Source organism: Gilbertella persicaria (assembly GCF_025201335.1).
Source record: "Gilbertella persicaria strain CBS 190.32 chromosome Unknown B0P05scaffold_53, whole genome shotgun sequence".
Classification (NCBI taxonomy): domain Eukaryota; kingdom Fungi; phylum Mucoromycota; class Mucoromycetes; order Mucorales; family Choanephoraceae; genus Gilbertella; species Gilbertella persicaria.
In genome coordinates, this window is record NW_026252014.1 from 129,998 (window position 1) to 157,959 (window position 27,962).

At 37.2% G+C, this 27,962-nt stretch overlaps 17 protein-coding genes across 17 annotated transcripts; 10 read left to right on the forward strand and 7 right to left on the reverse strand.

Annotated features, from left to right (window-relative positions):
* The first annotated feature begins 42 nt into the window (after positions 1 to 42).
* On the forward strand, positions 43 to 1,489 carry B0P05DRAFT_559183 (uncharacterized protein). Its single transcript, XM_051580232.1, has 3 exons — positions 43 to 264; positions 310 to 582; positions 645 to 1,489. The coding sequence occupies exons 1-3, from the start codon at positions 159 to 161 to the stop codon at positions 1,424 to 1,426; spliced, it is 1,161 nt and encodes a 386-aa protein (XP_051430800.1). The 5' UTR covers positions 43 to 158; the 3' UTR covers positions 1,427 to 1,489.
* Positions 1,490 to 1,905: 416 nt separating this feature from the next.
* On the forward strand, positions 1,906 to 3,274 carry B0P05DRAFT_559189 (uncharacterized protein). The gene is made up of 5 exons (XM_051580233.1): positions 1,906 to 2,081; positions 2,131 to 2,235; positions 2,286 to 2,432; positions 2,471 to 2,543; positions 2,590 to 3,274. The coding sequence occupies exons 1-5, from the start codon at positions 2,035 to 2,037 to the stop codon at positions 3,220 to 3,222; spliced, it is 1,005 nt and encodes a 334-aa protein (XP_051430801.1). The 5' UTR covers positions 1,906 to 2,034; the 3' UTR covers positions 3,223 to 3,274.
* Positions 3,275 to 4,323, reverse strand: B0P05DRAFT_559191 (UreD urease accessory protein-domain-containing protein; the record flags this gene model as incomplete). The annotated part of the gene is made up of 1 exon (XM_051580234.1): positions 3,275 to 4,323. Exon 1 carries the CDS (start codon positions 4,295 to 4,297, stop codon positions 3,278 to 3,280), a length of 1,020 nt encoding a protein of 339 aa, XP_051430802.1. The 5' UTR covers positions 4,298 to 4,323.
* A 998-nt stretch (positions 4,324 to 5,321) lies between these two features.
* Positions 5,322 to 6,400, forward strand: B0P05DRAFT_559192 (uncharacterized protein). Its single transcript, XM_051580235.1, has one exon. The coding sequence runs from the start codon at positions 5,419 to 5,421 to the stop codon at positions 6,337 to 6,339; it is 921 nt and encodes a 306-aa protein (XP_051430803.1). The 5' UTR covers positions 5,322 to 5,418; the 3' UTR covers positions 6,340 to 6,400.
* Positions 6,381 to 7,115, forward strand: B0P05DRAFT_559193 (uncharacterized protein). Its single transcript, XM_051580236.1, has 2 exons — positions 6,381 to 6,581; positions 6,635 to 7,115. Exons 1-2 carry the CDS (start codon positions 6,428 to 6,430, stop codon positions 6,730 to 6,732), a joined length of 252 nt encoding a protein of 83 aa, XP_051430804.1. The 5' UTR covers positions 6,381 to 6,427; the 3' UTR covers positions 6,733 to 7,115.
* Positions 6,760 to 7,080, reverse strand: B0P05DRAFT_575033 (uncharacterized protein; the record flags this gene model as incomplete). The annotated part of the gene is made up of 1 exon (XM_051581619.1): positions 6,760 to 7,080. The coding sequence occupies one exon, from the start codon at positions 7,078 to 7,080 to the stop codon at positions 6,760 to 6,762; it is 321 nt and encodes a 106-aa protein (XP_051430805.1).
* Positions 7,116 to 7,150: 35 nt separating the features above from the next.
* B0P05DRAFT_559199 (Metallo-dependent phosphatase-like protein) lies at positions 7,151 to 8,219 on the forward strand. Its single transcript, XM_051580237.1, has 3 exons — positions 7,151 to 7,209; positions 7,275 to 7,332; positions 7,377 to 8,219. The coding sequence occupies exons 2-3, from the start codon at positions 7,278 to 7,280 to the stop codon at positions 7,934 to 7,936; spliced, it is 615 nt and encodes a 204-aa protein (XP_051430806.1). The 5' UTR covers positions 7,151 to 7,209; positions 7,275 to 7,277; the 3' UTR covers positions 7,937 to 8,219.
* A 219-nt stretch (positions 8,220 to 8,438) lies between these two features.
* Positions 8,439 to 9,325, forward strand: B0P05DRAFT_277287 (uncharacterized protein). The gene is made up of 5 exons (XM_051573420.1): positions 8,439 to 8,493; positions 8,537 to 8,585; positions 8,628 to 8,728; positions 8,774 to 9,067; positions 9,110 to 9,325. The coding sequence occupies exons 2-5, from the start codon at positions 8,567 to 8,569 to the stop codon at positions 9,158 to 9,160; spliced, it is 465 nt and encodes a 154-aa protein (XP_051430807.1). The 5' UTR covers positions 8,439 to 8,493; positions 8,537 to 8,566; the 3' UTR covers positions 9,161 to 9,325.
* On the reverse strand, positions 9,149 to 11,781 carry B0P05DRAFT_559203 (pyridoxal phosphate-dependent transferase). Its single transcript, XM_051580238.1, has 5 exons — positions 11,535 to 11,781; positions 11,396 to 11,489; positions 11,218 to 11,347; positions 9,786 to 11,149; positions 9,149 to 9,732 (listed from the first exon to the last, which is right to left on the reverse strand). Exons 1-5 carry the CDS (start codon positions 11,723 to 11,725, stop codon positions 9,157 to 9,159), a joined length of 2,355 nt encoding a protein of 784 aa, XP_051430808.1. The 5' UTR covers positions 11,726 to 11,781; the 3' UTR covers positions 9,149 to 9,156.
* A 112-nt stretch (positions 11,782 to 11,893) lies between these two features.
* On the forward strand, positions 11,894 to 13,360 carry B0P05DRAFT_559204 (biotin synthase). The gene is made up of 4 exons (XM_051580239.1): positions 11,894 to 12,135; positions 12,187 to 12,389; positions 12,458 to 12,541; positions 12,589 to 13,360. The coding sequence occupies exons 1-4, from the start codon at positions 11,929 to 11,931 to the stop codon at positions 13,262 to 13,264; spliced, it is 1,170 nt and encodes a 389-aa protein (XP_051430809.1). The 5' UTR covers positions 11,894 to 11,928; the 3' UTR covers positions 13,265 to 13,360.
* Positions 13,361 to 13,423: 63 nt separating this feature from the next.
* B0P05DRAFT_277397 (uncharacterized protein) lies at positions 13,424 to 14,960 on the forward strand. Its single transcript, XM_051573421.1, has 7 exons — positions 13,424 to 13,549; positions 13,598 to 13,691; positions 13,745 to 13,972; positions 14,015 to 14,145; positions 14,194 to 14,483; positions 14,529 to 14,640; positions 14,693 to 14,960. The coding sequence occupies exons 2-7, from the start codon at positions 13,616 to 13,618 to the stop codon at positions 14,852 to 14,854; spliced, it is 999 nt and encodes a 332-aa protein (XP_051430810.1). The 5' UTR covers positions 13,424 to 13,549; positions 13,598 to 13,615; the 3' UTR covers positions 14,855 to 14,960.
* A 1,943-nt stretch (positions 14,961 to 16,903) lies between these two features.
* B0P05DRAFT_559218 (glycoside hydrolase superfamily) lies at positions 16,904 to 18,110 on the reverse strand. The gene has a single exon (XM_051580240.1). It carries the CDS (start codon positions 18,083 to 18,085, stop codon positions 16,949 to 16,951), a length of 1,137 nt encoding a protein of 378 aa, XP_051430811.1. The 5' UTR covers positions 18,086 to 18,110; the 3' UTR covers positions 16,904 to 16,948.
* Positions 18,111 to 19,101: 991 nt separating this feature from the next.
* B0P05DRAFT_517334 (alkaline-phosphatase-like protein) lies at positions 19,102 to 21,665 on the reverse strand. The gene is made up of 4 exons (XM_051575711.1): positions 21,155 to 21,665; positions 20,252 to 21,105; positions 20,010 to 20,199; positions 19,102 to 19,952 (listed from the first exon to the last, which is right to left on the reverse strand). Exons 1-4 carry the CDS (start codon positions 21,319 to 21,321, stop codon positions 19,130 to 19,132), a joined length of 2,034 nt encoding a protein of 677 aa, XP_051430812.1. The 5' UTR covers positions 21,322 to 21,665; the 3' UTR covers positions 19,102 to 19,129.
* A 1,924-nt stretch (positions 21,666 to 23,589) lies between these two features.
* Positions 23,590 to 24,774, forward strand: B0P05DRAFT_559225 (DnaJ C terminal domain-containing protein). Its single transcript, XM_051580241.1, has 3 exons — positions 23,590 to 23,839; positions 23,887 to 24,157; positions 24,200 to 24,774. The coding sequence occupies exons 1-3, from the start codon at positions 23,607 to 23,609 to the stop codon at positions 24,716 to 24,718; spliced, it is 1,023 nt and encodes a 340-aa protein (XP_051430813.1). The 5' UTR covers positions 23,590 to 23,606; the 3' UTR covers positions 24,719 to 24,774.
* B0P05DRAFT_559230 (transcription elongation factor Elf1 like-domain-containing protein) lies at positions 24,775 to 25,325 on the reverse strand. Its single transcript, XM_051580242.1, has 4 exons — positions 25,307 to 25,325; positions 25,155 to 25,261; positions 25,040 to 25,110; positions 24,775 to 24,993 (listed from the first exon to the last, which is right to left on the reverse strand). The coding sequence occupies exons 1-4, from the start codon at positions 25,307 to 25,309 to the stop codon at positions 24,797 to 24,799; spliced, it is 378 nt and encodes a 125-aa protein (XP_051430814.1). The 5' UTR covers positions 25,310 to 25,325; the 3' UTR covers positions 24,775 to 24,796.
* A 12-nt stretch (positions 25,326 to 25,337) lies between these two features.
* On the forward strand, positions 25,338 to 26,846 carry B0P05DRAFT_559233 (uncharacterized protein). Its single transcript, XM_051580243.1, has 3 exons — positions 25,338 to 25,613; positions 25,658 to 25,887; positions 25,926 to 26,846. The coding sequence occupies exons 1-3, from the start codon at positions 25,407 to 25,409 to the stop codon at positions 26,512 to 26,514; spliced, it is 1,026 nt and encodes a 341-aa protein (XP_051430815.1). The 5' UTR covers positions 25,338 to 25,406; the 3' UTR covers positions 26,515 to 26,846.
* B0P05DRAFT_581533 (uncharacterized protein) lies at positions 26,663 to 27,897 on the reverse strand (the record flags this gene model as incomplete). Its single annotated transcript, XM_051582109.1, has 4 exons — positions 26,663 to 26,760; positions 26,855 to 26,882; positions 26,977 to 27,182; positions 27,213 to 27,897. 4 exons carry the CDS (start codon positions 27,895 to 27,897, stop codon positions 26,663 to 26,665), a joined length of 1,017 nt encoding a protein of 338 aa, XP_051430816.1.
* Between the last annotated feature and the right edge of the window lie 65 nt (positions 27,898 to 27,962).

A 27,962-nucleotide genomic window follows, 5' to 3' on the forward strand; every position in this document is an offset into this window, starting at 1 on the left:
GATTGAAACCAACACTCTAATTTATCTATTAACAATCCTCTCTTTTTTTTATTTTGTTTACTTATTCGTCCATATTTTTTTTCGAACTTTCAACCCCTTCTTTCCTTTTCCTCTTTCTTAAATTATCTTTATCGCTTTCATTTTGTTGACCTGTTTCCATGTCTTTCATTTTCTCTACAACAACAGCTAGACTATTCTCAAGAGAAAGTAGTAGAGAAAGAGTGGCAGACTGGATTGGCTCTGGAAAGAGAGCACACCTTATTGGTGAGTGTTATATATATATATCTTTTTTTTTGACAATCGTATTAGACAACACCGATAAGACTACAACAGAACCCGATCATTGGAAAGATGTCCATAAAAATATTAAGCAAATGGATCAATTTTATGACGCAACGTTTCATGCATGGCTGAAATCAGAAGAGAACGTACTCGTTACATCCATTTACCTCCATAGAATTGCAAATGAGTATCCATTAGAACGTATTATCAATGCTTTGGAATGGCTGACAACTGATTGGAGATGGGAGAGTACGAGCATCTTAGTAAGGCATGTTACTGTAGACTGGACATACGATGAAGGTATGACTTGCGTGTATATTGCCTCTTCTTAACCCCCTCCCCCTCTCCTTTTTTTATGTTAGGCGACAAAAAAAGAGCTACACTTTTGCGACAATTAACACACAACTGGGCAACACAATTTATAGCCACACTGATCACAACCATTCTGATATCTTCGCCTTATTCAACAAGTGGCGTTAAGAAACGTGAACGATTCCTTAAGGAATTCACAAAAGACTGGGACTTTTCTAAATTGTCTGAGTTTTTCATGTTTTTGAAAAGTAGAGCGAATATCGACTACAAGTTTAAATGCGCCCTGTTAAAAGAAGCTGCTAGCAGAGACGGTCCTACCAACAAAGCCAGATCAGAACCCGGAAATAATAGCAATAATAATAGCAGTTCAAATCACCATTATCACCATAGAAGAACATCCAGTAATGATTTTAAGGAAATCAAGTTAACTATACTTGATGAAATGGATGGCCATCATCACACGGAAACTTCTTTAGAGAATGAAAGCAATCTTCATGATGAAAAACCAACCACAAATACTACAGCTACAGAAGAAAGTAACGGTCTGCAATTGTTTGGCAATAGATGTTACTCTAGTGCTTATATCAATTCTGCATCATCTACTTCTTCAGCCAGTCTTGGTCCACCTTCATCTACAACCACTAGTTCTTCTTCTCTTTTATACCATCATCATCATACAAACACAAATGGCTGTAGACTAACTGCGCCTAGCAATGGTTCTTCATCTTCTTCATCTAACCATGACATTATACCATCACCTTCAACTTCTTCTTCAGACACTAACAACGATAAAAAGCGACTTACATCAGCCACAAGAATTCATCAAAAGTGATATTAAACACAATAAACAAACAAACATTGTTATGTTGAAGTTCTCAGGGCGTATTTAAAAAAGAAATGTATTCAATGCTTATTTGTCAAATGAGAAAAAGCGGGTCTTTTTGTGTGTGCGTGTTCAGTGCAACACCAATATTCTAAAACATATCTCGAAAGGAAAGTATCATGCATGATCTCTTTAGACGCACTGTTTCTCAAATCACAGAACAAAATCTGTGTTATCATATGTTGTACTTTTAAAAACTATATGCATTTAAGAAGTTTTGTTCTTTATGTGTTTAGGTGCTGTGATACTCCTACCTAAAGGTTCAGTGTAACTCTTCTGAAAAAGTATGTTTCTAGATCTTTGTCCATCAAAGCAAACAAGTCAATTCTTTATGGCTTAGTCGTTTATTAACATTTATGTTTGGGCTTCTTTAACAAGAAAAAGCAAACATCAAGCCAACATGGTTCATTTGTCTTTTGTCAAGTGTCTTTCAAATGTTTTGTCTTATAACCTTGTGATGATAGCAAAATATATATATATATATATAAAGAAGAGTGTTTCAAACTTTATTCTTTTTCTTTCTCTTCTCTTCTTTATCTCATACACAGATTCTTTGCATGTATTTGCTATCACCATCATCATTGCCAAACAAAACAACATTATGGTAGTATAAGTCGATTGTATCCCTAAAAGAAGGTTTATTCAATGGATAGGATGGGCGAACTGGAAAACTGGATGGATGAGTATTACATTCAGAAGCTTTGGTCTAGTTTGAATGCCAATGTCATTGTCAAAGTAATTCGAGACAGAAAAACCTTGTAAGTTTTGTAAGCATACGAATAGAGACCATATGCTGATAAACGCATAGAATGAGTTCTGGTTATGCTTTTGTTGACTTTAGATCTATTTCTGCTGCTCAATGCGCACTCGATATGTTTAATGGGGAATTCATACCCAACACATCATGTATTTTTAAATTAAATTGGGCTTCAGGAGGAGGCATCGTTGATCGCAGGTAAAGTACTCCTGACTATTTCCTCTCATAAGAATCAGAGAAGATAGGCAGCCGGAATACTCATTGTTTCTTGGTGACTTGAGTCCTGAATGTTCAGATCAAACGTTGTGGGTAAGGGAATAACAAAACACAATCATTCAGTATTGAATCATCCCAGAACATTTTTTCTGCTCGCTATCCTTCTTGCAAATCAACAAACATAATGAAAGATTCACATACTGGTATGTCTCGAGGCTATGGGTTTGTACGGTTCCATAGCGCAATAGATCAACAGCAATGTCTTTCAGAAATGCAAGGCTTTATGATTGCCCATCGACCTATTCGGGTATCATTGGCAACGCCAAGAAGGAAGTCAACATGGGAGCATTCCTCTTGTTTTGTACCGCAGCGATCGAACACTACCGTATTTGTTGGAGGACTTTCTTGCCCTATCAGGGAAGATGAATTGGAACAGTATTTTTGTATTTTTGGTGATATTGTCTATGTGAAAATACCTCCGGGAAAGGGTTGTGGATTTGTTCAGTTTGTCTTGAGACAGTCAGCTGAAATGGCTATTGAGCAAATGAACGGCTATCAGATAGGGTCTTCTAGAATACGTCTCTCATGGGGGAAATCACAACAACCTTTTACGACATTGCTTCAACATCCATTCCAAGTAGCCAACAAGAGTCTAAGTTACAATACAGAGCGCTATGGATCTATGCTATTATCTCGTCCATTTTCACCTGTTCATTTGAATCAGTTCTATATCTTAGATAAAGAGACTTATGCTTCTTTTTCATCATTTTAAGTACTAATTATTATTTATTATACCATTTTTTTTATAGTCAATAAAATATTTATGTCTACATGAGCACCTTTTTGAACATGCCTTCGCCAACAATTTGCTCTAAACCTTGACCAAGACATTCATATTTTACAAAATCACGTACTTGTTCCGTCGTCATACCAGCAATTCGCACAAGCACACCTCTTCCCTTCAAGACAGGACTCACTGACCACAGTACCTGACGGTCTTCTTTGGATTTTAGATTAAGAGGCATCAATCGCATCGCCTCTGTCTTTTTCTGTAATGCATCCACAGATGTCTTGAGCGATCCATCTGTATCAGAGGCAATGATAATCAATGTGGCAAAGCAGGTATACGGTTTGAGTCGATCCGCATAAGCAGTTTCGTTTTGTTCTTTTCGCATGAATGCTTCGTCCTCCAGCACCATCGCATCCTTGATCACTAACCGAGATCCAACATGAATATCAATACGACTAGAATAGTGTCGAAACGACCAGTTTTCACCTCGTGCCAATCTACCGCTTGTAAACCAGTCCAAGAGGACCAATTGTGAGCTTTGATCCTTCAGATGAAATTTTTGTCTGGATTGAAAGGATGAGTCTCGGAAACAAGTGACGGGATCAGGTAAGACAAGTAAAACAGCTTTAGGGTCCACGACAGACTGAATAATCTGAACTGAAGGCTGAACGATAGCTGGTTCTTTCCATAGGTTGGTTATAGCATTCGGTATCAAGTCAGAAAATTGAAATTTAGGTTGCTGAGCGCTTAAAGAAGCCAACCATTGTCGTTGATGTTCACGATCCTTAAAGATCTTGGTGCTGCCTTGGGTCATGAGCAACAAGATGGCATTTTCTTTGACTGTCATGTCGATATCGAATGTATCGCCACTAATTACGCCTCCTCCATAACTCAACATATACACAACAGCAAGTCGCTCAGCGTGACCTGTGGTTGGAATGAACTTGAGCGGGTATTGAGCATGAATACGTTCAAATTTTGATTGATCGTGGTAACATTGGCATACGAGAATGCCTTTTCCAGGCTCGTTTTCTGCTGTGGTAGCAAACCGTTTCATCAAAAAACGTAAAAAAAAAAAGCGACAGACGTTGATGTGGATATTTTAAGGGGCCGTATCGTTCCTATTGGTTTTTGCCGTCAATACTCTTATCTTGGAAACACAAACAGTGTGGTACAGTGATAGTTGTATGTATACAAAAAAAAAAGTATGCGAATACGGTATAATTCATACACTGACCCAAGTGTTGGATATTTGTCAAAGCATGCAACCCTCGGGTAAAAAAAAAAAAAAAGGGTCTGAGATACATTATGGATTCCAGTACATCTTTCAAATTAAAAGGACATCTAACTCATTGTGAGTCCCAATTGAGCTTGATCATTCCATACATTCAATAGATGATAAACCTCCTTAGTCTCTCTAAACTTGAATCATGTTTAAAGCCATCAGTCAAACATAGGAGAAGGGAGAAGGGATCAGTCACCAAAATAATTTACCAAATAATTTCAAGATTGTACAGCTTTGTTAGTCAAACAGTACCTGCAAAAAAAACTATAACCTATTTTTTATTTTATTTTATTCTAAGTTCATACAACACTTTAAAGTTTTTAACTGTTTCAAGTAAATAAACTCAAACTTTTCGATTTCTTTTTTTTTGACTAAAAACGTCTTTTGTTCATGTTGAATGGCCTTCCCCCCTTTTCTTTTTCTTTTTCTGGGGAATAGAATGTAAGAATTAATAATGAGTACATAGCAAAATTCCCTAATAAAATTGTACATGATTGACAATAAAAATACTCCTTTTTGATAAACATGCTATAGTGACACAAAATACTTTGAAAAAAGCCCAAAGATATTTTTTTCTCTATCAATTCACAGTATCATTGTAGCTTATGCGATACTTTTATTTAGAATTGAGAATAGATATAAAGTTACTGCCTATCAAAACAAAATACTAAGAAAGAGGGAATTCAAATTACTTATGCACATATCCTTTTTTTATCCCTTATTCGTCCATTCATCAATCAGAATGCGTTTTTGAATAGACATTAGAGAAATCCTTTATTAATTAAATACTACAGCGCATCTTTCATAACGATGTCTCTTGAATGTACTCAAATATATAAAGACAAGGCCGAATTGAATTTTCAAGATTATTCATTCAATTTAGCACAATCAATATGATCAAGATCTTCTCTTTTACTGTTCTCTCTGCTTTTGTCTTTTCTGGTATTCAAGCTGCTTCTTTAGCTGATTTCACTGAAATTGGCCTTGGTGGAAAATGTTCTCTTAGCAGTAAAGTACGATGTGATTCATCTACTGTCTGTCAAAACGGTATCTGTATCTACAGAAGCACTGTCGTTAGTCGCTCGGTCCACTGCGATCAACTCTTGTCTGTACGAGGTTACCATGGACCTGTTCTTTCCGTTGGTAATTACTGCTTTGCTGAAAACAAGTGTGATGGTCTTTACCATGCTCTTACAGTCGACGTTGATCTTCTTAAGGCAGATTCACTTTGTGAACAATACGGTAACTACTGTGTTAAAAAAGACGACTTTTCTGCTCAACAACAACAACAAGAGGCTCCCAAACCATCAGGCTCTACTAAAGGACATGGTCTTATCACTCATCTTTTGGACTGTGGTCTTGGTGACTGTGACAAGCAAGATGAAGCCAACATGGAAGAGCAATCAAACTCTACTAAGGGACATGGTCTTCTCTCTCACCTTTTGGATTGCGGCTCTGATGAATGTGTCAAGCAAGATGCAGCCAGTATGGAAGAAGAGTCTCCCAAACAACAAGAAGAAGAAACTTCCAATCCACCAGGCTCTACTAAGGGACACGGCCTTCTCACTCACCTTTTAGACTGTGATTCTGAATGTGATAAGCAGGATGCAACCAGCATAGAAAAGGAGTCTCTCAAGCAACAAGAAAAGGCTTCCGAGCAACAACAACAACAACAAGAAACTTCCAATCCATCAGGCCCTACTAAGGAACATGATCTTCTCTCTCATCTTTTAGACTGTGACTCTAATGACTGTATCACACAAGATGTAGCTGATTTGAAGGGAGACCTTCTTGACTGTCACTCTGACAATTAGTATACATTTTATTTCATCTCTACTGCATTTATCAATAAACCAAAAAAAAAAAAAATTAAAACTTTTTTTTATCACTTCTCTTTATATTATGGCAGATACAGAAAACATTAGAAAGCTCAACTTATATCTTAATTTCAAGTCGCGTGTTCGTATTCATGATGGAAGAACATTTATTGGTACATTTGTTTGTATAGACAAAGACAAGAATATCATCCTTGCCAACACTGAAGAGTTTAGAGGAGGTAAAAAAAGAAAGAAAGAAAGAGTAATGACAACTAACAGAGTTGTTCTGTAGATGAAAAAAGACTTGTTGGTCTAGTGATGATCCCTGGTAAACATTTGGTTAAAGTTGAAACTGAAGATCTAGAAACTATCGATGCCATGTACACATAAAAAATAGAGAAAGATACCCTTTGTATATTAATAGTATTGTTCAAGAGATTTCCAAGGATCCTGAGTAAAACTTGGTAAATACAAGTCTTCTTTACTGTTTTGGTGTATGTCAACTGTTTCAATATCTCCATTTGGTAGAATATGTTTCCAAGGATCTTGAGTAAAACTTGGTAAATAAAAAGAAGCATATCGTTCTTGTTCAGAAATATATCCATGCTTTGGATAACCACCACGGCGACTCCCTCTGCCTCTATAAGAGCCACGTCCTCTATAAGGCCGAGTTGGTTGATAAGACATAAGCAAAAGAAAGAGACAAAGAGGGAGAGAGAAAAAGAGACATGACTTCATTTTGATTGGATAATATCTTACACACACACACACACACACACACACACAAAAGCATTTTTCTCCTCTCTCTTTTTTTTTTTTCTCTCACAAGTTCATCGTGCTTCTTTTGGTTTATAAATACTCAGTAAAGTATGTATTGATTCCCATTTGGTTTATATCTGATGTGTTATGTCACTCAACGCGCTTCTTTGTAGATAATGGCAGATACAATTGAAGCAGATGTTGATTCCATTATATCGCGACTTTTGGAAGGTAAAGAAGTTATAAAAGAAAAATGATTAAGCAGAGAGAATTAGTCAGAGGAAGTCGTCCCGGTAAACAAGTACAACTGGCAGAACATGAAATTCGATTCTTGTGTCAGAAGGCGCGAGATATATTCATGAGTCAACCTATTCTGTTGGATTTAGAAGCACCCATCAAAGTATGTGGTGATATTCATGGACAATACTATGATCTTTTGAGACTATTTGAATATGGTGGATTCCCTCCAGAAGCCAATTATTTGTTTATGGGTGATTATGTAGACAGAGGAAAGCAATCATTGGAAACAATCTGCTTGTTACTGGCATATAAAATCAAATACCCTGAAAATTTCTTTATTCTTCGTGGTAATCATGAATGTGCCAGTATCAACCGTATATATGGTTTCTATGATGAATGTAAAAGAAGATATAATATCAAACTATGGAAGATATTCACAGACTGCTTTAATTGCTTACCTATTGCTGCTATTATTGACGAAAAGATTATGTGTATGCATGGTGGTCTTTCGCCTGATTTACAGACAATGGAACAGATTCGTAGAGTCATGCGTCCAACAGATGTGCCTGATACAGGTAATATAGAACCTATCTAAGACGGTTGACTGATATCTATACCTAGGCTTATTATGTGATCTTCTTTGGGCTGATCCTGACAAGGATATTACAGGCTGGAGTGAGAATGACCGTGGTGTTTCCTTCACATTTGGTGCAGATATTGTGTCTCGATTCTTACAAAAGCATGATTTAGATCTTATCTGTAGAGCACATCAAGTGGTTGAAGATGGCTATGAATTCTTTGCTAAAAGGCAGTTGGTTACCTTGTTCTCTGCTCCTAATTACTGTGGTGAATTTGATAATGCTGGTGCTATGATGAGTGTTGATGAATCTTTAATGTGTTCATTCCAAGTAAGTTGCCCCTAAGGTAGAAGTGTGTACTAATAGTTTAGATCTTAAAACCTGCTGAAAAACGAGCTAAATACGGTGGTGTCAATAAAGGAGGAGCAAGACCTAAGCAAAAAGCATAATAATAATTATAAATAAATAAATAAATAAATAAATGTAATCCAAGAATGCTTTCTTTTTTTTTAAAGCTATGTTTAAACATATAAAGTCAAATCGTTTTATAGCCATATTAACAGGTATTCAAGTTGTAAGTCAATAGTGTCATATTTAGATGTACTGAATATCTTCAGATAAGGGCGTTATGGAAGATTTGGGATGCTATGGATAGAAAATGGACAGGTAAAGAATATACAATATTGTACCTTATTCACAAATGCTAAGACTCGATTGTTGTACTGATTTCGCCTGCTGTTTATATCAGTTGCCTACTGACTATATTGATTGCTACAACAAGTGTGGTTGTGACATGGAGTGTTTATCATGTATAGATTGATTGTTGAGGTCTATCTTACCTAATACATTTATAGGTTCATATGCCTACACTTAATGTGGGTTGGTGGCTATTTTACTTGTTGACAATCTGTAGTTTCTTGAATGATTGCGTCTATCTTGGTATATCAAGCACAACGAAAGAACAGTTTATTTCAGACTGTATTTCGGATGCTATTGTTGCTTATCATCAAGGCTGTGGTAGTAGTGCAAACACAACTTCATCTTGTCAAAATATAGTGCCTGTGCCTTCTATAAGTGACTGCAAACAATCATGGGCATTTGTGGTTATTCAGTTCAGTATTGTCACTATTCTTGATTTAGTCATCAATGTAAGTGATCGTGTGATTCATGTTGATACTCAATCGTATTAGTTGATATTTGCCTACGTATTGTATCGGTTTAAAACACAATGTCTTTATTAAACTTGCTTTTCTAATGTGTTTAAGAGGGCCAATTCGCATTCACGTACACGCTCTTGAGTAGTGACTTGAGATGTCATAAGATAGACAACATTACCAAGGGGTCTGGCAAACAAATTGACGCCTGTTTCTTCAGTACCATCAAATCCATTCTTAAATGCACCTGAGCGCAAATGCTGAATGATTGATTTACTGACAGAAGAACTATATCCCTTGCTCTGATCATCTTTTAATTCAATAGCCAATACGGAACCCAGTGTCATGACGCTCTCGACATTGTTTAGTCTAGACAATCGATCCACAACTTCAGGAGACCACATAGACCAAATAGAATGTGCTTTCCAATCTTGGCGGAAAGGAGTCCAGCCACTGTTGTTCAATTGATCCAAGCTCTCAATGGACTTTTTGGCCACAGAACAACCCATAGGATGAGCAGTGTAAGAATGGCCATGCAACAAGCAATCTGGTTTATTTTCAGACAAAAAGACATTGTAGATACTTTCTTTTGTGACAGTTAAGGCCAAAGGTAAAAGTCCGCCTGTCAATGTCTTTGCATAAGCGACAATATCTGGTTTCTAAAAATAGAGATGCTTGGGGTCAGGAAAGACAAAAAGTTAAGTCGACTTACCGCTCCAAGAAATTCAGATGCCGATCGACGGCCTAATCTGTACCACCCAGCAAACACTTCATCGAAAATGACGGGTAAACCTTGCCAGCCTTCTTTTCCTTCTTCTTTGCGATCCATACCATAGAGCAATTGAGAACCTTCTTGACGCACAACATCAATTAAGGTACGCTGGAACAAAGGATCCACAAAAATCATACCACCTGCACCCATTAAGACAGGTTCCATCAGCAATGAACCAATACGACGCTTTTGAGCCTTGAGTGTCTTGAGTTCTTGGCGAATGTATTGCTTATAAGTTTCAGCAAGTGTCGCTTGAGTAGTATTCAATTGAAGCGAGTCATGGATAGAGTAGATCGAATTGATTGAGTCGTAAACAACCTTGGTGCTCTTGTCATGATGATGAGAGGCAATCTCGGCTGGTAGTCGGACATAGGCTTGGCCGTGGGAAATATGGACAGAAGGAGGCTTTAGCCAGTGTCCCTTGGGCTCATACCACTGGACTTGTTCATTGTACACATTAGGAGGACAGGCATCCATAGCACCGATCGTATCACCATGGTAACTACCATCAATACCCAACACTTCAACGGGCTCTTTGATACTGAAATCATAGCGTTTAGCAGTAGCACTCATGGCCATTTTCAATGCCACCTCCATGGCTGTGGATCCATTATCAGAAAAGAAGACACGGGAGGCCCATGTGTCCTTCTCCAAGACTTTCTCAGCCAAACCAAGTGCAGGCTCATTGGTCGATTCAGGAAAGATAACATGGCCATAACGACCTGCAGCATGAGCAGCAGCCAGTGTCAATTCAGGGTTTGCATGGCCAAGGCCTTGTGTCCACCAACTAGCACATGAATCAAACATATCTTGAGGAGCACCCGCTTTGTACGTTGTGAAATAGTCTTGATGAGCAGAATCAATCACAGTAACGTCCTTCACAATCTCATGTTGTGTGAATGGCCACCAAAAGATATCTTTGGATTTCTGAGCCATGGTCTCTAGACGGTCAAAGCGTTCTTGGTGTCGAATGTCAAGTTCTTTGATGATGGGCACAAGATATTCGTCGACTTCTGTATAATATTTTTCCATGGAAGCCTTCTCTAGTTCTGGATCCTGGAGCATGGCTGGAGGAGGAGGGATGGTGGCGACCAGTGCTTGATTGATCTTTTGAGCTTGTTTGTCAATCAATATATGGTTTCTATATCTAGGTTGATCGAATAACAAAATAGTAGGCACATCATAACCACGTACATGCAGTGACTCAAGTGAAGTTAATGTGGTAGAGATCCCGCCTAAATTACTATCACCGACCAAAATAGTAGGTAATCTTAAATCTCGATAAAAATCTACCTGGGGCGTACCTGTCAAATATATATATATATATGCATAAATAACTTCACCCCATTCCCCAATCTTTTTTTTTTCGTACCTGACATGACAGGACTATGAATGCCTCCAGCTGTTTCTAAAAAGAAATAGCTACCATTCTTCTTTTGTTGTCGTACATAATCCAACATCTGTTGTTTGACTCGGTCCAAAACTTGTTTATCATGTGGAGGCTTAATTTAAGATTAATCATCAAATGGATAAACCTTTTTTCATCTTACCTTATCAGTGGCAATGTGGGGACTGACTGGGTCTGGATACGCGTACAGTGTGTTGGTTTTTAGTAAAGGAGATGCATTGAATGTCTTAACATGTCTAGTCAACGAGTTGAGTTCATTGTTTCTTGTCTTCTCTTAGTACCTTTCATCACTATCCACAGGATAACCTGTCTGCACAGGCTTCAAATAAAACACGTCACGATTGGATTCTTTTGCAACAATGGCAGCTGCTCTACATAAACCAGTAGCAAAGATTGTCTTCCCTACATTTGTATTAGCTGCAAATATCTGATAAGCTTGAAAAGCCCTTGTTGGAAGAAAAGGTGTTGGCATGTCAAACAGTGAGAAGGACTGGAAAAAGAAGGGTTTTATACTCGGAAATACTCACGATCAGGGCAAAATGAAAAAAAAAAAAAACTGAGATCTAATTTATGTTGCCCCCCAAAACTTTTTATTGTATATAGATAAGATGGATTATAAAACGCGACTCTTTTCTTCCCCCTTTCTTTCTTTTTTCTTAACTTTCTCTCTCTTCCATGTTTGGTCTTCGTTTCTTAAGAACTACTTCAAGACAGTTCAGTACAGCAATTCCTACACGTCTTGCTGCTGTCACTCAAAAAACTACACCTGAAGCTTTGTCAGCAGCTGCCATTCATGCCAATGGACCAATGAGAAATGACTGGACAAGAGAAGAAATCCAAGCTATCTATGATTCACCTCTCATGGAATTGTTATACCATGGTGTTCGTATTTTCTCCTTTTTTTGATTTCGTGTATTGATTTATTTGATGTAGGCCAAAGTCCACCGTGAGAATTTCAACGCCAGAGAAGTGCAACAGTGTACTTTATTATCGATCAAGACAGGTGGTTGTACTGAAGACTGTAAATACTGTCCTCAATCTTCTCGCTACAAGACTTCTGTCAAGGCTCAAAAGATTCTTGATTCTGATGAAATTTTGTATGCTGCCCAAAGAGCTAAAGATGCCGGTAGTACAAGGTAAGTGTTTGTTGGGTTTATGGCCGGCCGATCGGTTCTAATTGGTTGCTTTTTTTCCTTATCGATAGGTTCTGTATGGGTGCTGCTTGGAGAGATTTAGCTGGGCGTAAATCTAACTTTAATAAGATTTTGGACCATGTTAAAGTGATTCGGTAAAGAGGAGATTAATATAAGAGATAGCATTGACTTAGGTTATTAGATCCATGGGAATGGAAGTTTGTTGTACTTTGGGTATGTTGGATGAAGAACAAGCAAAGGCATTGAAAAATGCTGGTTTGACAGCCTACAACCATAACTTGGACACATCTCGTGAATTTTACCCCAAAATCATTACTACCCGTACTTATGATGAGCGTTTGAAGACAATCGACAATGCTCAAAAGGCAGGCATCTCTGTCTGTTCAGGCGGTATTATTGGTTTGGGTGAAAAGGAAGAGGACCGAGTTGGTTTGTTACATACCTTATCTACCTTGGCTTCGCACCCTGAAAGTGTTCCCGTGAACGCTTTATTGGCTGTGGAGGGTACACCTTTAGAAAAGCAAGAACCTGTTTCTGTGTTTGAAATGGTGCGTATGATTGCTACTGCTCGTATCATCATGCCCAAGTCGATGGTTCGTCTTTCTGCTGGACGTGTTCGTTTCTCTGTGCCAGAACAAGCCTTGTGTTTTATGGCTGGTGCCAATTCTATCTTCACAGGTGACAAGTTGTTGACTACACCTAACAATGAGTTCTCTGATGACAAAAAGATGTTTGATATATTGGGTCTTGTTGCTAAGCCTCCAAACTTTGCTCAAGGCTCTGATAGAAAAGAAGCTCCTGTTTACCAAATGCCCAAGTGCTTTAAGGCTAGAAAACAAGAAGAAGAAACTGCATAATTATCATAATAAAATTGACTACGCTTTGACCTTTGAAGTTGGCTTAGTCATGAGCAAGTGTAGAAATTATCAACGTGAGATTTATAATCATATGATTAGGGCAAAAAAAAAGTTTAATAAGTTAATTTCTAATTTCTTTTTTTTTCTCTTTTCTTTATCTTTTCTTAAATCTTTGATTTAGCCCCAACCTTTCATTTTCAATTTTATAAAATCCAAAAAAATCTAAACTCGAATTCATTCGAGAATATATATATCAACAGACATTCCTTTCAATTAATTAACAAGGTACTTTTTCATTATTCATTGCAGGAAACATGGATTGACTTGAAATAGATAAAATACTAATTTAATATGGGTCAATTAATCTCTGGCTTGAATCTCCGTTCAGGTGATGCACTTGTACCTGAACTGAGTTTTGATCTTGAAAGTACATCTTATTATACAAAATAAACTTGTTACCAACATTCTTCTGTTTTCTAGACGCTGTACCTTCGAATCAAGAACTTCAATTGTACAACAGACTGTCTTCCGTCTTGATTAAACCTTGTCCTGCCTTGTTACATTTACTCAAGAGTTACGTACCTGCTTCTAAACAGATCCGAGACGCCATTGCTAAACCTACTCCTGAAAATGAAGCAAGCGCTTGGGATACTGTCTCACTTACAGTTGATATTTTACGTGACATTTATGAATACTCTATCGATCTAAGTAAACAATTGAAGACAAGGCATTATTTACTTATTCTCTTAGGCAATCATTTACCTAAATTATTGAGTGTGCTTTGTGAAGGCGATGTAAATAAAAACCTGGAGAAAAATCAAGGTTTAGCGAGATTGTTTGCTGAACTCTTGGACTTTGTTTTTGAGTTTGATCGTCTTAAGGCAAGTATATATAATGATACATCAAATAAACTAACATATACTTGATAGATGCAAAGTCCAACGTTACAAAACGACTTTTCTTATTATAGACGTATGTTACAAAGAGGACGATACAGCGATAACACAAGCGATCAAAGTATATCTGATTTAAGAAGTGAAATGATTGAAGATGACCAAGCAAATCATATATCCTTATTTATTGCCTATCCTACGCCTATGCTTAAGTGCATTATTGACATCACTGCTGAATTTGTAAGTAAGAATCAATTGCAAAAGAGTGTAGGAGGTTGGCTTGCTGCTTTATGGGCCACTTGTTTCAATACTGTAAGCAAGAAAAAGTGAGTCTTGCGTTTATTTTTGTAACATGCATTAACTTGTATTAGAAATCAAAATCCTGAGATATCTGCATTTTGTATGAAAGTTATGGTGGTCTCCATTATTCTGTATGATCATATTGATCCTAATGGTGCTTTCTATAAACATTCGCCTATCAATGTAAGCATTTTCTTTTGATCAAAAGATGATAATTGACCATTGATTTTATTAGATAAAGAACTCAGTCAAGATAATCCAAACGATCAACAACAATTTAAATGCTTCTAAAGAATGCAATGCTGACAACTTGCTATCAGCATTAAGATACAATTCTAAGCATTTAAATGATGATACCACCCCAAAAAACGTCAGAAACCTGGTACTGGCTACATAGAGAGAGAAATCTATATGTATATTTTCTTGCATCCTATTCATAATGTAAATTTTTGTTTGTATAGCAATAAATCATGAATCCATACCCCCCCTCCTTCTCATATAAATTACAAACAAGTTTTCGTGAAGATCAAGTTCTAAACTAAGGCATGATGGTTTGTTCCAAATATAGTGAAGCTCAGTTTGGCGCGAAGTTTAAATTAAATTAATCAAATGTAATTTTTGGGATTAAACGTTGATCACTCCTAAATATGGACATTTGAAAGTTGCTTTATTGTGTTTCCGAAAAAGCGTACTGCTAGCCAACAAAACTAATATAAGACTAATATTGTTATCAAATAAAATTAATATTGTTAGCTAATAGAAATTGATGACCATAGATAGGAATGTGTGTACACTTTATCCATATTCTTTAACATCGGAAAAAGACGACAGTTCATATAGATATTTAACCTTTTCTTAGGCACATAAAGGTAGCATAAAACCTGCTTGTATGCACATAGAGACTTCAATTACATGTAAACCATGTTATTTAACGTACATGCTGGTTTTGTAGTTGATTTGGATAAAAAAAAGCGACTTGTAAAAAATGGCCATTTTGACCTCAAATCCATAGAGTATTATTCGTGAAAATACTTGGGTTAGCAACTTCTAACCTTCTTTTTGCTCGGCAATGTCCAGGATTCGGCTAAGACATTTCGTCAGTCAGTTCTCTCGTCTGTGATTCCTCCGTTGGCTTTGAGAGCTATTGCAGAGGCACAGTGGAAATTCTTTTGGTCCATGTTACTTACCTCTATTTAACATAATGTGACATACTGGTTTATCTTGAGGTGTATTCCTCATCGCAAGTTCTTGCATTTTATTATGCCTCAAGTGTTCGATTCTCTTCTTTGCCCAGTTTGCATATCTTCAAAAGACTCAACCATCCACTTGTTATTCCACTGTCCAACTAAGAAGAAGGTATGGCAGGAAATAATTTTCGAGTTCCTATGGCCTACCACATACATCTCTAATATCAAAGAGACTCTTCTGTCCTTAGACTTCTCGTACATCTGGTACTGCCAATGGAAAGGAATCAAACCATACAGAATTCTCATAATAACTCTTTCACAAATTTGGCTTGCTCATATGAGATTTATCTTTGACATGACCCCTCATTGTATCCACAGCAATACTGGCAAGCATCCGATCCAATGTTCGTCATACCATTGAAGAGGATCAATGCCATTCACTCCTATAACCTCTACATTGTTTATTTTATTTTAAATTTTACTCTTAGTGTACGCGACTCAATCAATAAACACAATTTAAAAAAATCTTCTTTTTGATTCTACAAGATGAAAAATAGAGCTATCAACAAGCTTAAATACCCAAAATGACCGCTAAAGACTCTATTTATTAATCAAAGTGTCTGCTTGCCTATTATATTATCAAAATGGTATGATAGGAGTGAGAAATCTCATGGTCATTTTTGGGTATTCTTTCAATATTTCAGCAGTAGATTTTTCGTGTTAAAGTGATTGTTGCTCATCGAATAATACCAAAGAAAGCTATGCTGGTGTCCAAGTTGGTATATTAAGCTTTCATGAAAATATAATAACTGCAGATAAATAGATGGAACAGGCTGAAAAACTGTTTGGATGCCAAAAGCAATGAATAGTATTTTTAAAGTTTCCGAAATACTTTGATGCCACTCAAGACGCAGGAAATTAAAGAAACTATGGGTAGGCGCGTTAGTAGAGATTACACAAAGAATACAGCTGAATCAGGTAATACAAAAAACCAGTACGTTCACAATACGAATGAGTATCAAAGGCTTCAGAAAGGGCTGCATCGCCTCGATTACATGCATTCAAAGCTCATTTCATATTGTAATTAGTAAAAAATAAAATAAAATAGGCATTTCTCAGTAGATATTGATTAGCCATTTTACCTGTAATGCATGACAAGCAAAACAGACTATTAAATTTGACACATTGGATACCTAATGGAGCACTTTTGAATATGGTGGGCACCAAAATAAATCTCAATTCATTAAATACATAAATAAGCTAGTTATGATTTATTTTCCTCTAATGAAAAGACCTGCTTTTCTTTAGCATTGATGATCGGGAGAATCTGAAAAAGTTTTGTTTGAAATGATATCTTGATCTAATAGTTGCTCAAAAGACCAAACGTTCGAATTGATCTTGTTTTTGAGAGACCAAAAAGTACCGCCAACACCACTATTTTTATAAACAGAGACTTGGGTATCCATCATTATTTTCAGCCATTCGCTCGAATTAGATACGCCAGAAGCAACAGACCATTCGCCAAAGAATACAGGAAGATGAAAAGACTTGGCTTGGGACTTGGTGTTGCAAATACCTTCAATGATTGATGTCTTATTTTTGTTGGGAGGGAAAGCATAATAAGGATGAAGATCAATGACAGCATTAGCAGAAGCAGTCAGAAAATCTTTCCATGCGTCCAGCCCTTTAAAGGCATCATGGAAAAGCATAGGTACTTTGAAAGAAGAGGACTGAATGATTTTGTACGCTTGTTGATAATAATTTTTGAGCTGTTTAAAATGTGCATCTGTATCGGCGTGTGGTTCATTGGCAGACTCTATGGCTGAGATTCTGCCTTTCAAACTACTCTCTAAACCATTCATCCAGCCCACAACAGCTTGTACTACCTGGAGGCTACGCTTGATATTATAGTCAGAATAAAATCCAATAGGTCCTGAACGACCAGAATGATCGTTTCCGTTTTGTGAACCAGGAAGGCCATGCAAATCAATGATAGCATACATATCATATTTTTTGCAGTAACCAAGAACACGTTGAATTTGTGCTTTTTGACCAGTAAAGATATAAGGCTCGGCTGAATCAGGTTTGATAAAGGCCCAATATCCTACGGGAATACGAACATGATTTACTTTAGCCATTGCCAATTTCTTAAAATCATCTTCAGTGACCCATGTATCCCAATGTTGCTTCAAAATTTTAGCAGGGTCAGAAGCTTGTTGACAAAACGTCCATTCATCCTTCGCTTTAGATGCATATTGCTCAAAGAAGGAAGGATTCATCCACTTTTCCAAGATAAGCCAGTTACCGAGGTTGACTCCCCATGCTTTTGTAGTCCAGTAATTATAAGCAGTACCTGCTCTCTTGTCTAATTGGACATGTGATGCATTGACCACCAAGAAAATACCAGTCAAGGCTATCAACAAGTATGTCCAAGTAATCATAAAAGACAAAGAGATAAGAAAAGAAAGAGAAGAAAAATTTTTGGTTTTCATGTCTATTGTTCAAGGACCTATTTAGGAAAGTACTCGTTCCCCTGAATGTCAAAAAAATTTAAAGGTACACATTTTTGAGACTCGGGCACTAAAATATCGCTTTCAACTCGCCATGTTTAGGACGAGGATTTCGCACACCTAGGCTGCTCTCCTAGAGTGACTTAGCTTCACGATCAACTATCAAGAGTCAAGATATTTTGATGTCTGATGACAATAAAATCATGAGCTTGAGATTTAACATGCTCTTCCTGCTATCTTTACAATATAAACTTCTAATCATCTACTGGTTGGAAACGCTCCTATTCCGGTGCAATTTCTTGACCAAAGTTTGCATAGGTTCAAAAGATTCTTAACCTGCATTTAGAGGCTTCCAGACAGCGTATGCAACTGTCTACTAGTCGGCTTCTGGTATTTTGATGCACACTTTCTATTTTTTCATATGAGAAAAAAATGAAATTCCATTTTCTCTTCTTCAGTTAGAAGAAGGGAAACAATAGAAACTATCAGCTCGGATGAAACCAGAGAACTCATATTGCTTAGACTATTGCCTTGTGATACAACCAGTACGAAAAACTCATTTGCAAATTCTTCTTGCTGTGCCAAACATCTTGACTGTAGGAAAGAAAACACCTAGACTTGGATGACGTTATCACTTCAGATATGAGTGCACCAAAAAAATTTTTTTAAAGTGTTCTATTAATTTCCGGAAATAGTTTACACAAATTGTTTATCGGCTTCGTACTACCTAAATTCTATATGTACCTGAAACAAAGGCTTACTGATTGATCAAGTTTAAGAAAAATACACTCAAGAAGCAACCACGGCACAGGTATATAAATAAGATTATAAATCATTCGGAAAAGAGGGTTTACTGTCTAACAAGGACATGAATTTATCTTGGAATAAGGCATGTACTCAGAAGCCTATTGAGCCAGACGTAGTGATGGATGAAATTATAGTAATGCAATAGTTTATTAAATTAAGAGGGTAAAATTATTTTTCATGCTTGGAAGGTCTAAGCAAATCCATAGCTTCAGCCATCTTAAAGAACAGTTCCCAGTTTTCAAATGTCTTTTTGAAAAGATCAGAACCAGGACCATGGGAATAGATAAATACATCACTCATAGAATGAACACCTTGGGATTCACCATGAGGAAGGTTGCTACTCCATGGAAGACCAGCTCCATTCTTACCAGCAGCATCCTTATGGTTACCAATATAGTCACCGTGGCCATCAGAAGCAGTAGGGTTACGAGGACCAGTGTGTGTCACTTGCCATGCTTCATAATGAGCAGGACCATTGTTAGTACCGGCAGCAAGAGTGATATCTGGTGACCAATTGTCAGGGAAACCATCGCCATTTCTATCAAAGTAACCAGGGAAACCAGCTTGGGCATAGACACCAATGGAGTTACGCATATCACTCTTGTCATCATGAGAACGAATATAGCGTTGATCAACAGAACCCCAGACATCAAAACCATGAGAGTGATCAGCAGTCAATAAAATCAAAGTATCTTCGTATTCGCTGTTCTTCTTGAGCCATTCAATTGTTTTCTTGATAGTAACGTCGAGTTCAATCAACTCAGCAAGTGCTCTAGGGAAATCAAAGGTATGGAGTTGCTTATCCACAGAAGCAGCTTCAGACATCATAAAGAAACCATCTTTACCACCACGTCTCTTCAATACTTCCAAAGCAGCAATTGTCATGTCAGAAAGACCGGGTTGATCAGAACCAAGAGCATCTTTACCACTGTTGTCAGGAGCAGCCTTGTTACCAACAGTGTTGTTAACGTACAAATTTCTTTCAAACCAACTGCCATAAAAAAAAGAGAGTTAGTTTTTTATCAGCTGCTTTAATTAATTCACTTACACATCAAGGTTACCAGTGCGGAAAATACCAAGAAGCTTGGCCTTCTTTCCCTTGTTGGCAAGCAACTGCTTCTTGTTCATAACAACGTTATAACCGGCCTTTTCAAAAGACTTGTAGTAATTGTTATTATGCAAACTCTTGTTACCAGAGAATTGTTCAGCACCAGCACCTAAAAGAACATCCACAATACCTTTAAAGAAAGATTAATGAGCACATGTATAGATAACTCAAACATGACTTACCAGTATCTGTCCAGTTGCCAAAACCGTTCAAGAGTTGGTCAGTAATTTCAGCAAGTGTAGATCTACGACGAGTGTGACTATAGAAGGCAGCAGGAGTAGCATCTTGACTGAAAGCAGTGGAAACAACACCAATAGCCTTGTTGGGTTGACGACGGCGGATCAATTCAGTAATCAATTCAACCTTGGGATCATCAAAAGGGTCTTCAGAGGAGTCAGCATAGACACCTAAACAGTTGACAGAACTCTTGTGACCTGTAGCATAAGCAGAAGCAGAGTTGGCAGAATCAGTCAAGAGACTGTCAACAGAATTGGTAATCACATGACCGAGGTTGTCAAAGTCTTCAAAAGAAAGCAAGCTTTCATATTTACCAGAAGTATGTTTACGAGCCAGGGCACGAGCAGCAGTAATCATACCGATGTTTGTACCATCAGAAATAAACAGAATAACGTTCTTTGCCTTCTTTTTAGGCTTCTTGGGTTCAACAACATGGTATTTGACAGAATAGGACTTTTTGGGACTGTATTGAACCTTAATTTCGTATTCACCGGATTCGATAAGCTTGATTCTTCTCCAAGCACGAGAGGCAACAGCAACTTCAATAGGCTTGTTGGTTTTGTTAAGGACAGAAGCATATTGGGTATCAATGGAATCGATCCAATCAAAGGTCCAGTTCTCAATTTTAGGTTGCTTCTTGAGCTTAAAGTAGTCATTGATATCGTACCATTTACCATTGCCTTTACGGATAGTAGTCTTGAATTCCTTGTAAGGAGCAGGTGTAGGCTTGGAGGTGTCTTTGTCATAAGCATGGAGTTCAACTCTCAAGTCAAAATAGGCACCAGGGATAAATGTAGAACTATCATCATACGAGTTAAAACTATATAGATGATTAGCACAAGACTTACACATCGGGAGGGAAAATACAGGCATGAGGATCAGGACAAGCACCAAGACGAGGGAATTGACCTTCAGGATCAGCAGGTCTAGAAGAAGAGATATGAGTTCTGCTAACTGCCAAGACAGAAGAAGCAGCAGTAGCCAAAGAAATGACTGTGAATGCTAAACCTCTCATTGCAAGTAAATTAAATGGAAGGAGAGATGGTAAAGAATAAAACAAAACAAAAAAAAACAAAGGAGAATTTTAATGCTTTTATACACACTTTGAAAGAACCTTCTTAATCATAAAGTTTGTACGCATTTAACGTCTTACTTTCATACATGTATTCATCTTCATATATTTTACTCGCTATCGACCAAAAGCCGAAGCACGTTGACACAGCCATGTCGGACAGTAATTTGACTTGATTACACGAAGACGGTTACATTATGTTGATTCCAAATCTATCGTAATTTACCATCTTTGAAAATATCTGTTAATAAAAAAAAAGAAGAAAAAAAAGCATCGCTAGATATAATCCATGTTAAATGAAAAGCGAGAAAAAAGGGGGAATAGGGGCTTCATGCATGTTCCTTTTATTTAAGAGCTTCAAAACATTGAGGAATCATCGTTAATTGTTGTTTACCAGGTATTTACAAACGATACGCACGTGATGAGTGTATTGGTCGAGATCTATAGAGAAAAGAATGTAAAATATTTGTTAGACAAGTTTGTGATACTGTCAAAGAAAATGTGTTTGCAACTTGAAGATACGCTAATGCAAACAAGGCATAGCAAAAACTACAATTCCCAACTCCTCCTTTATTTTTTTTTTCTACTCGACATTTTTAATATGCAATTTACCTGGTAAATCTGTTATCAGATGGTAGAGCAACAATCGCCATATTTTAGCTTCAGCCACCGGATGGACCATCTTAGACCCACGTGCGATAGCAATAGTGATCATCTTGTTTTCTGTCTATATATTAAAGTTGACACTATTATTTTAGCAGACTAGAATGGCTGGTAGATTTATCTAGACTTCTTTATGTAACTTAGACTCTCCCTAGAAATTGCCCGCTTTTCTTTTTTCTTTTCTTTTTTTTGATTAAAATCAAAAGTCAATGAACGATGTCTTATGGGCTCGGACAACGTAAGGGTTTTGTCAATTGAGCAACATCTCTTTTTAGATAATCAAAGTGTGGCCTACTTTATTTGAACAAAACCTTTGTGAATAAAGAAGAACAAGCAAAAAGGAGTTCACGGGTACGATCTTACTAACCTTGAACTCCTTTGGCAATAGGTGACACATACCACACTCGAAGAAAAAAAAAAAAAGAACTATCTTGATACACTGAGAAAATTAAACAGAGTTTCTTTGGAATTACTGAATTGTCATTAGACACAACTAGATGGTTGCATAAATTCAGATGTTACAGACATGTCTTTTCTGGAGTATATTTGACTTTAGACCTATTTTATATGGTGTCACTGTTCTATTGAAGTTTGGTTTTATACCTAGTACAACAAAAGATTAAATGCCAAATGATTTTTTCTTCTTTATGTTCCTTAAGACTACAATGCAATGGAAAGTCCCAAGAAGCAATCAATAATTTGAAGAAAACAAGAGTTACAAGAAATTTAAATTGATAGAATCTATGAATATCATTTCGATCATTGCACAACTATCTCTAGGCAATGTTACTATGGAAACATGGGGATATACTGATGAGATTAGATCACAAAGGCTTAAGTGCAGATGCTTTAATCAAATGACTCTGGATACTATGGACGAAACCATGCAAAATGACAAGATCAAAAAAAAATGAACGATATCAAACAAAAACTAGCAAGACTTGTTCAATATCAACCCAAACAAGAAAAGTAAAGTCATTTTGGATTTTCACGACTCAATCAAATGTTTTTCTCGGTGAAAAGTGTTCCTACAGCAATATTTCAAAAGAAACAGAGAGAACTAGCTTCTTGATAGGCCAATAAAATAAAGGCGGAATCATAATCATAAAAAGATAGTTTATTTTTTTTTCTGTCTTTTTTTTTTTTTTCGCTCTTTTTTCTATTTCAACTATGGCTGTAGAGACAAGATATTACGAGATCCTTGAGGTCTCTGTTGACGCTACAGACAATGAAATCAAAAAGGTAAAATATTCTCTATTGTTATTGACTTGAACTCACACATATATAGGCTTATAGAAAGCTGGTACCATTTTTATTTTTTTTTTAAAAAAAACAAGGCTTAGTTTATATTAACCTTGTCTATAGGCCATGAAATATCACCCTGATAAAAACCCTGACGAAGGTGAACGTGTAAGTAGTATACATGCATAAACAGTTATATTGATTTATTTTATCAGTTTAAAGAAATTTCTCATGCCTACGAGATCTTGTCTGATCCTGAAGCCCGTGCTAATTATGATCAATTCGGTGAAGACGGACCAGGTGCAGGTGGAGGATTTGGTGGCATGTCTGCTGATGATTTGTTTGCTAATTTGTTTGGTGGAGGTGGAGGTGGAGGTGGAGGATTTGATTTTGGTGGTGGAGGAGACTTTTACTACGGCTCAGGTTCAATGCCTCGTCGTCCTCGTAAAGGTGAAAGCATGAAATATCCTCTTAATGTCAGTCTGGAAGATCTCTATCTTGGTAAACGTACTAAGCTAGCCTTGGAGAAAAATGTCATTTGTTCCAACTGTGAAGGGTAAAAGTGCTTTGTATAGGTGTCTATATGCTGATATTTCTTATTAGTAAGGGCGGCAAGACAGGTGCTACCAAGAAATGTAATGCTTGTAAGGGTCGTGGTTTCCAAGTAGCCATGCGTCAAGTAGGCATGGGCATGATTCAACAAATGCAAGTACCTTGTCAAGAATGTGATCATACAGGTGAAATTGCCAAGGATCGCTGTAAGAAATGTAAAGGCAAAAAAGTCACTGTTGAGAAGAAGTTCCTTGAAGTCTTTGTTGAAAAGGGTATGATGGATGGACAAAAGATTGCCATGAAAGGAGAAGGTGATCAAGAGGTAAAGAACAAGTTTATGATGCATATACTGATCTTTTTCTAGCCTGGTGTTGAACCTGGAGATGTGATCCTTGTATTGAGCCAGAAACAACATGCTGTATTTACACGCAAGGGCAATGATTTACTCTGTAAAGTGAAGGTCACTTTGACAGAAGCTCTTTGTGGATTCGACAAGGTGGTTGTGACACATTTAGATGGCCGTGGTATTCAAGTCAAACATCCTGCAGGCAAAGTCATTCGACCCGGTACTGTGAAACGTATTCCTCATGAAGGTATGCCTACCTATAAACGCCCTGATAGTCGTGGTGATTTGTTCATTGAGTTTGATGTTGAATTTCCCTCGGACGATTTTGCTACTTCTCAACAACTGGCTAGTTTGGAATCCTTGTTGCCTAAACGCCCTCAAACAACTGTTCAACAAGAGATTGTGGATGAATGTAGTTTAATGGATGCTAGTATGGAAGCCTTTGGTGCTCATCAACAATCTCGTCATGCTTATGATGAAGATGAAAGTGATGATGAACAAGAAGCTGGTGGTGGTGTTCGTTGTGCTCAACAATAATATATATATATATATAGATTTACCCTTTCAATGTTTATGTATAAAAAAAAAAAAGACAATTTATTTTATTTTATTTTTCTAATAATCTTCGTCTTCTTCTTCATCATCATCATCAAATGGATCTAATTGATTCGAGTAATTTTGACGCACAGGTGAAGGAGATCGAGAATTGTTTCTTTGTGTCCTTGCTCTTTGGGCTTGAAGTCTTTTTTGTCGATTTACTTCTTCACATGCATCAATCCAAGCAGAATAAACATCCACTGGTTCATCCAAGTCTATATGTAGAATAAGTATACATATACAGAATAGAGCAAAGCTTACATGTGATCGTAGTTTGCCAGTTGACATCACATATTTTACAAGTCAAGATACCCACTTTGTTTTGTTGATCACTATAGAACATTCAGTATACACGTCTTCTTGTTGTTGTACTTACATTTTACAATCAATACTGTTTTCATGATTACAAAAGAGACAGTTGAAAGTTGTGTCAAGCTTCTCTTTAAGTTTCTTTTGAGGCTTTCTATTTGACTTTCTTTTACCCTATACGAGTATGATTAAATATATAATGGGTAGGATGCAACTTACCATGATGCTAAAAGAGAGAAAAGAAACAAAGAAAAAAAAAAGTAAATTTTAGGCTCATTTAAATCATAGCGTGTTTTGAAAAGACCTGTTTTTTCTCTTTATGTCTGATTTTAAGGGTTTTGTATTTCAAGATCCAAATAAACAAGACCAAGTATCTGAACTCACTCTCCAATTCAGCCATATATCAACAGAAAATGAGAGTACGCGTTTAAATGCTTTTCATCAGCAGCGATCGCCTTTAGCTCATCGATCTCGGGAAGAAACACAAGAAAAAAGAATACAAAAGGCACTTGAATTACAAAAACAGGTATAGCATCATTGGACATTGAGTACATGACTTATAGATAATAGCAACGTCAAATATCTATAGACAAAGCAAGACAATTGGCATTGGGCGATACGAATGATTCGGACGATGAGGAGGAAGACGAAGAAGACGAAGAACATATTGCTCAATTGCATAAAAGATCAAGAGATGAAGATGAAGAAATGGAAGAAACAAGCACAACTAAACTATTTAAAAAGAACATATACAAGAAGAAAAACAACAGCAACAAAAAGAAAAGAATATTTACGCGTAAGTAAATGATCTTTAAACGATAGATTAACCTTATGCTAGTGACCAAATCATGTACGCTGAATACTTTGAGATGATGCCTTCTGATCTATTTCAGGATTGGGTCATGATGATCTGTCCAGTAGGAAAGCGATGCCTTGTCACTTCAGGAGGAGGACAAACGATTGCTCGATCAAGAAGAGGTCATTTACTCAACCGCTTCCAGTCTGTCCTACCGAATGGCTCAAGCTCAAATCGTAGTTCTGATTTCTGCATTTTGGATTGTGTTTATGATGCTGTTCATTGGACATTCTATGTGTTGGATGTCATGTGTTGGCGTGGATACCCTATTTATGATTGTGATACGAATTTCAGACACTTTTGGCTGCAGACACGCATTGGCCCTCATGAGTTTGATAGACCTGATTATCATAACCAATTCTATAAGTTTAAACCATTGAAGCCTGTCTTGACAACTGAACTAGCTGCTGTAGTCCATGATCCTGAGGGTTACTTGAAGCAGCAACATGATGATGACTATCCTATTGATGGACTTTTGTTTTATCATCAGCAAGCTCGTTATCAAGGCGGTAGTACACCACTTGTGGGTTGGGTGCCTCGAGATAGCATGTCAAATCTTTCTGTACAATAAAACGATTGTATTCATACCTCTTTTTATAGTACATGACTGATAAACAATTGGTTTTAATGAGTAAATAGGGCACGAATTTAATAAATACACCTTGGGTATCGCTAGGGCTACTACTTTATATACATTCAAGATTAGATCTAAACAGAAACTAGTATCCAAAGTCTTCACAGTGAAGATAAACATTAGAAGATTTGTAGAAAGCCACCGTATTTTTAAAAGATGCGTTAAAGCTAGCAGGACCACATACTATACAAAAGTGAGAGATTAGAAGCAAGCTATATAACAGTAAAAAAAAAAAAGACAATGCTTACCAAAAGCACCAATATCATTTTCAACAGACAAACAAGATGAAGCGTCAATACGTTGACCTTGAATCAACTTGATTTCTTTCTTGGAATAAGGTTTAGATGCATCTGTCTTGGGTTCTTGATCTAATTCGACAATTTCATTCATAGAACCTACTGTTACCTTGGCTGAAGATGCATGTGTAGCCACTGTGGGGGCATTACTTTCATAAGTAGCGTCTTTTGAGGTAATATGGAGCTGAATATGCAAGTTAGGAAACTGTTCATGCGTTTCATAGATGCAATGGATCTGTTCTAATTCTTCACGGAACCACTCTAGTTCAAGAGGACGACGTACAGACCAGCTGAAATAGATGTCTTTGGCTTTCCAATGGTTCAATAAAGAGGCCTCACTTGAATCGTTTTCAAGCGACATGACAAGTGTGTCTGTCAATTCACGCAACAGACGCATACCAAAAGTGACACCAGCACCACCACAAGCAATGACAACAGAGGTATGAGACTGAAGCACGTCTACGGGTCCGATCGACTGACTGCCAAAAGGACCGCTCACAAACACACTCAGTTCTTGGTTAGGATCGACCTTGTCATAGAGCGTACGAGTAAAGTTACCACGGGCGATGACACAGACTTCAATGGAGTTTTGATGAACCAAGTTGGTTTGTTGTACGCTTGTGATGGTAAAAGGGTGCCATTGAAATGGCGAAAGAGCAGGAATACATAAATTAATGTGTTGGCCAATATGATGTGTCTTCATAGGACTGCCAAGACGAATCGACAGCTTAGTGCAACCCTCAGGTAGGATTTCACATCGAGCATGGCCAACAAAGGTCTTGACAAACCACACTGCAATAAAGTTAAGGATATAGCATACAAGGCCTGCAAGGAAATAACGCATGGCATAGGGTGTATGGACAGCAATAGCACCAATAAAGCCAACACCAAGCACATGTGTACCCAAAAACAATTCATAGCTAAACACGCGGACAGGTAAAAGACTGCCCAACACAACCACACACAGACAAGCATAGCCACCAAGACCATATTGGACCTTGGAAAGCTGAAGTTCAGATTGCATAAAACTCGGAAATTTCGACCATGCATAAAGCATACAGGCCATATGGACAGTAGCGCACAAAATTA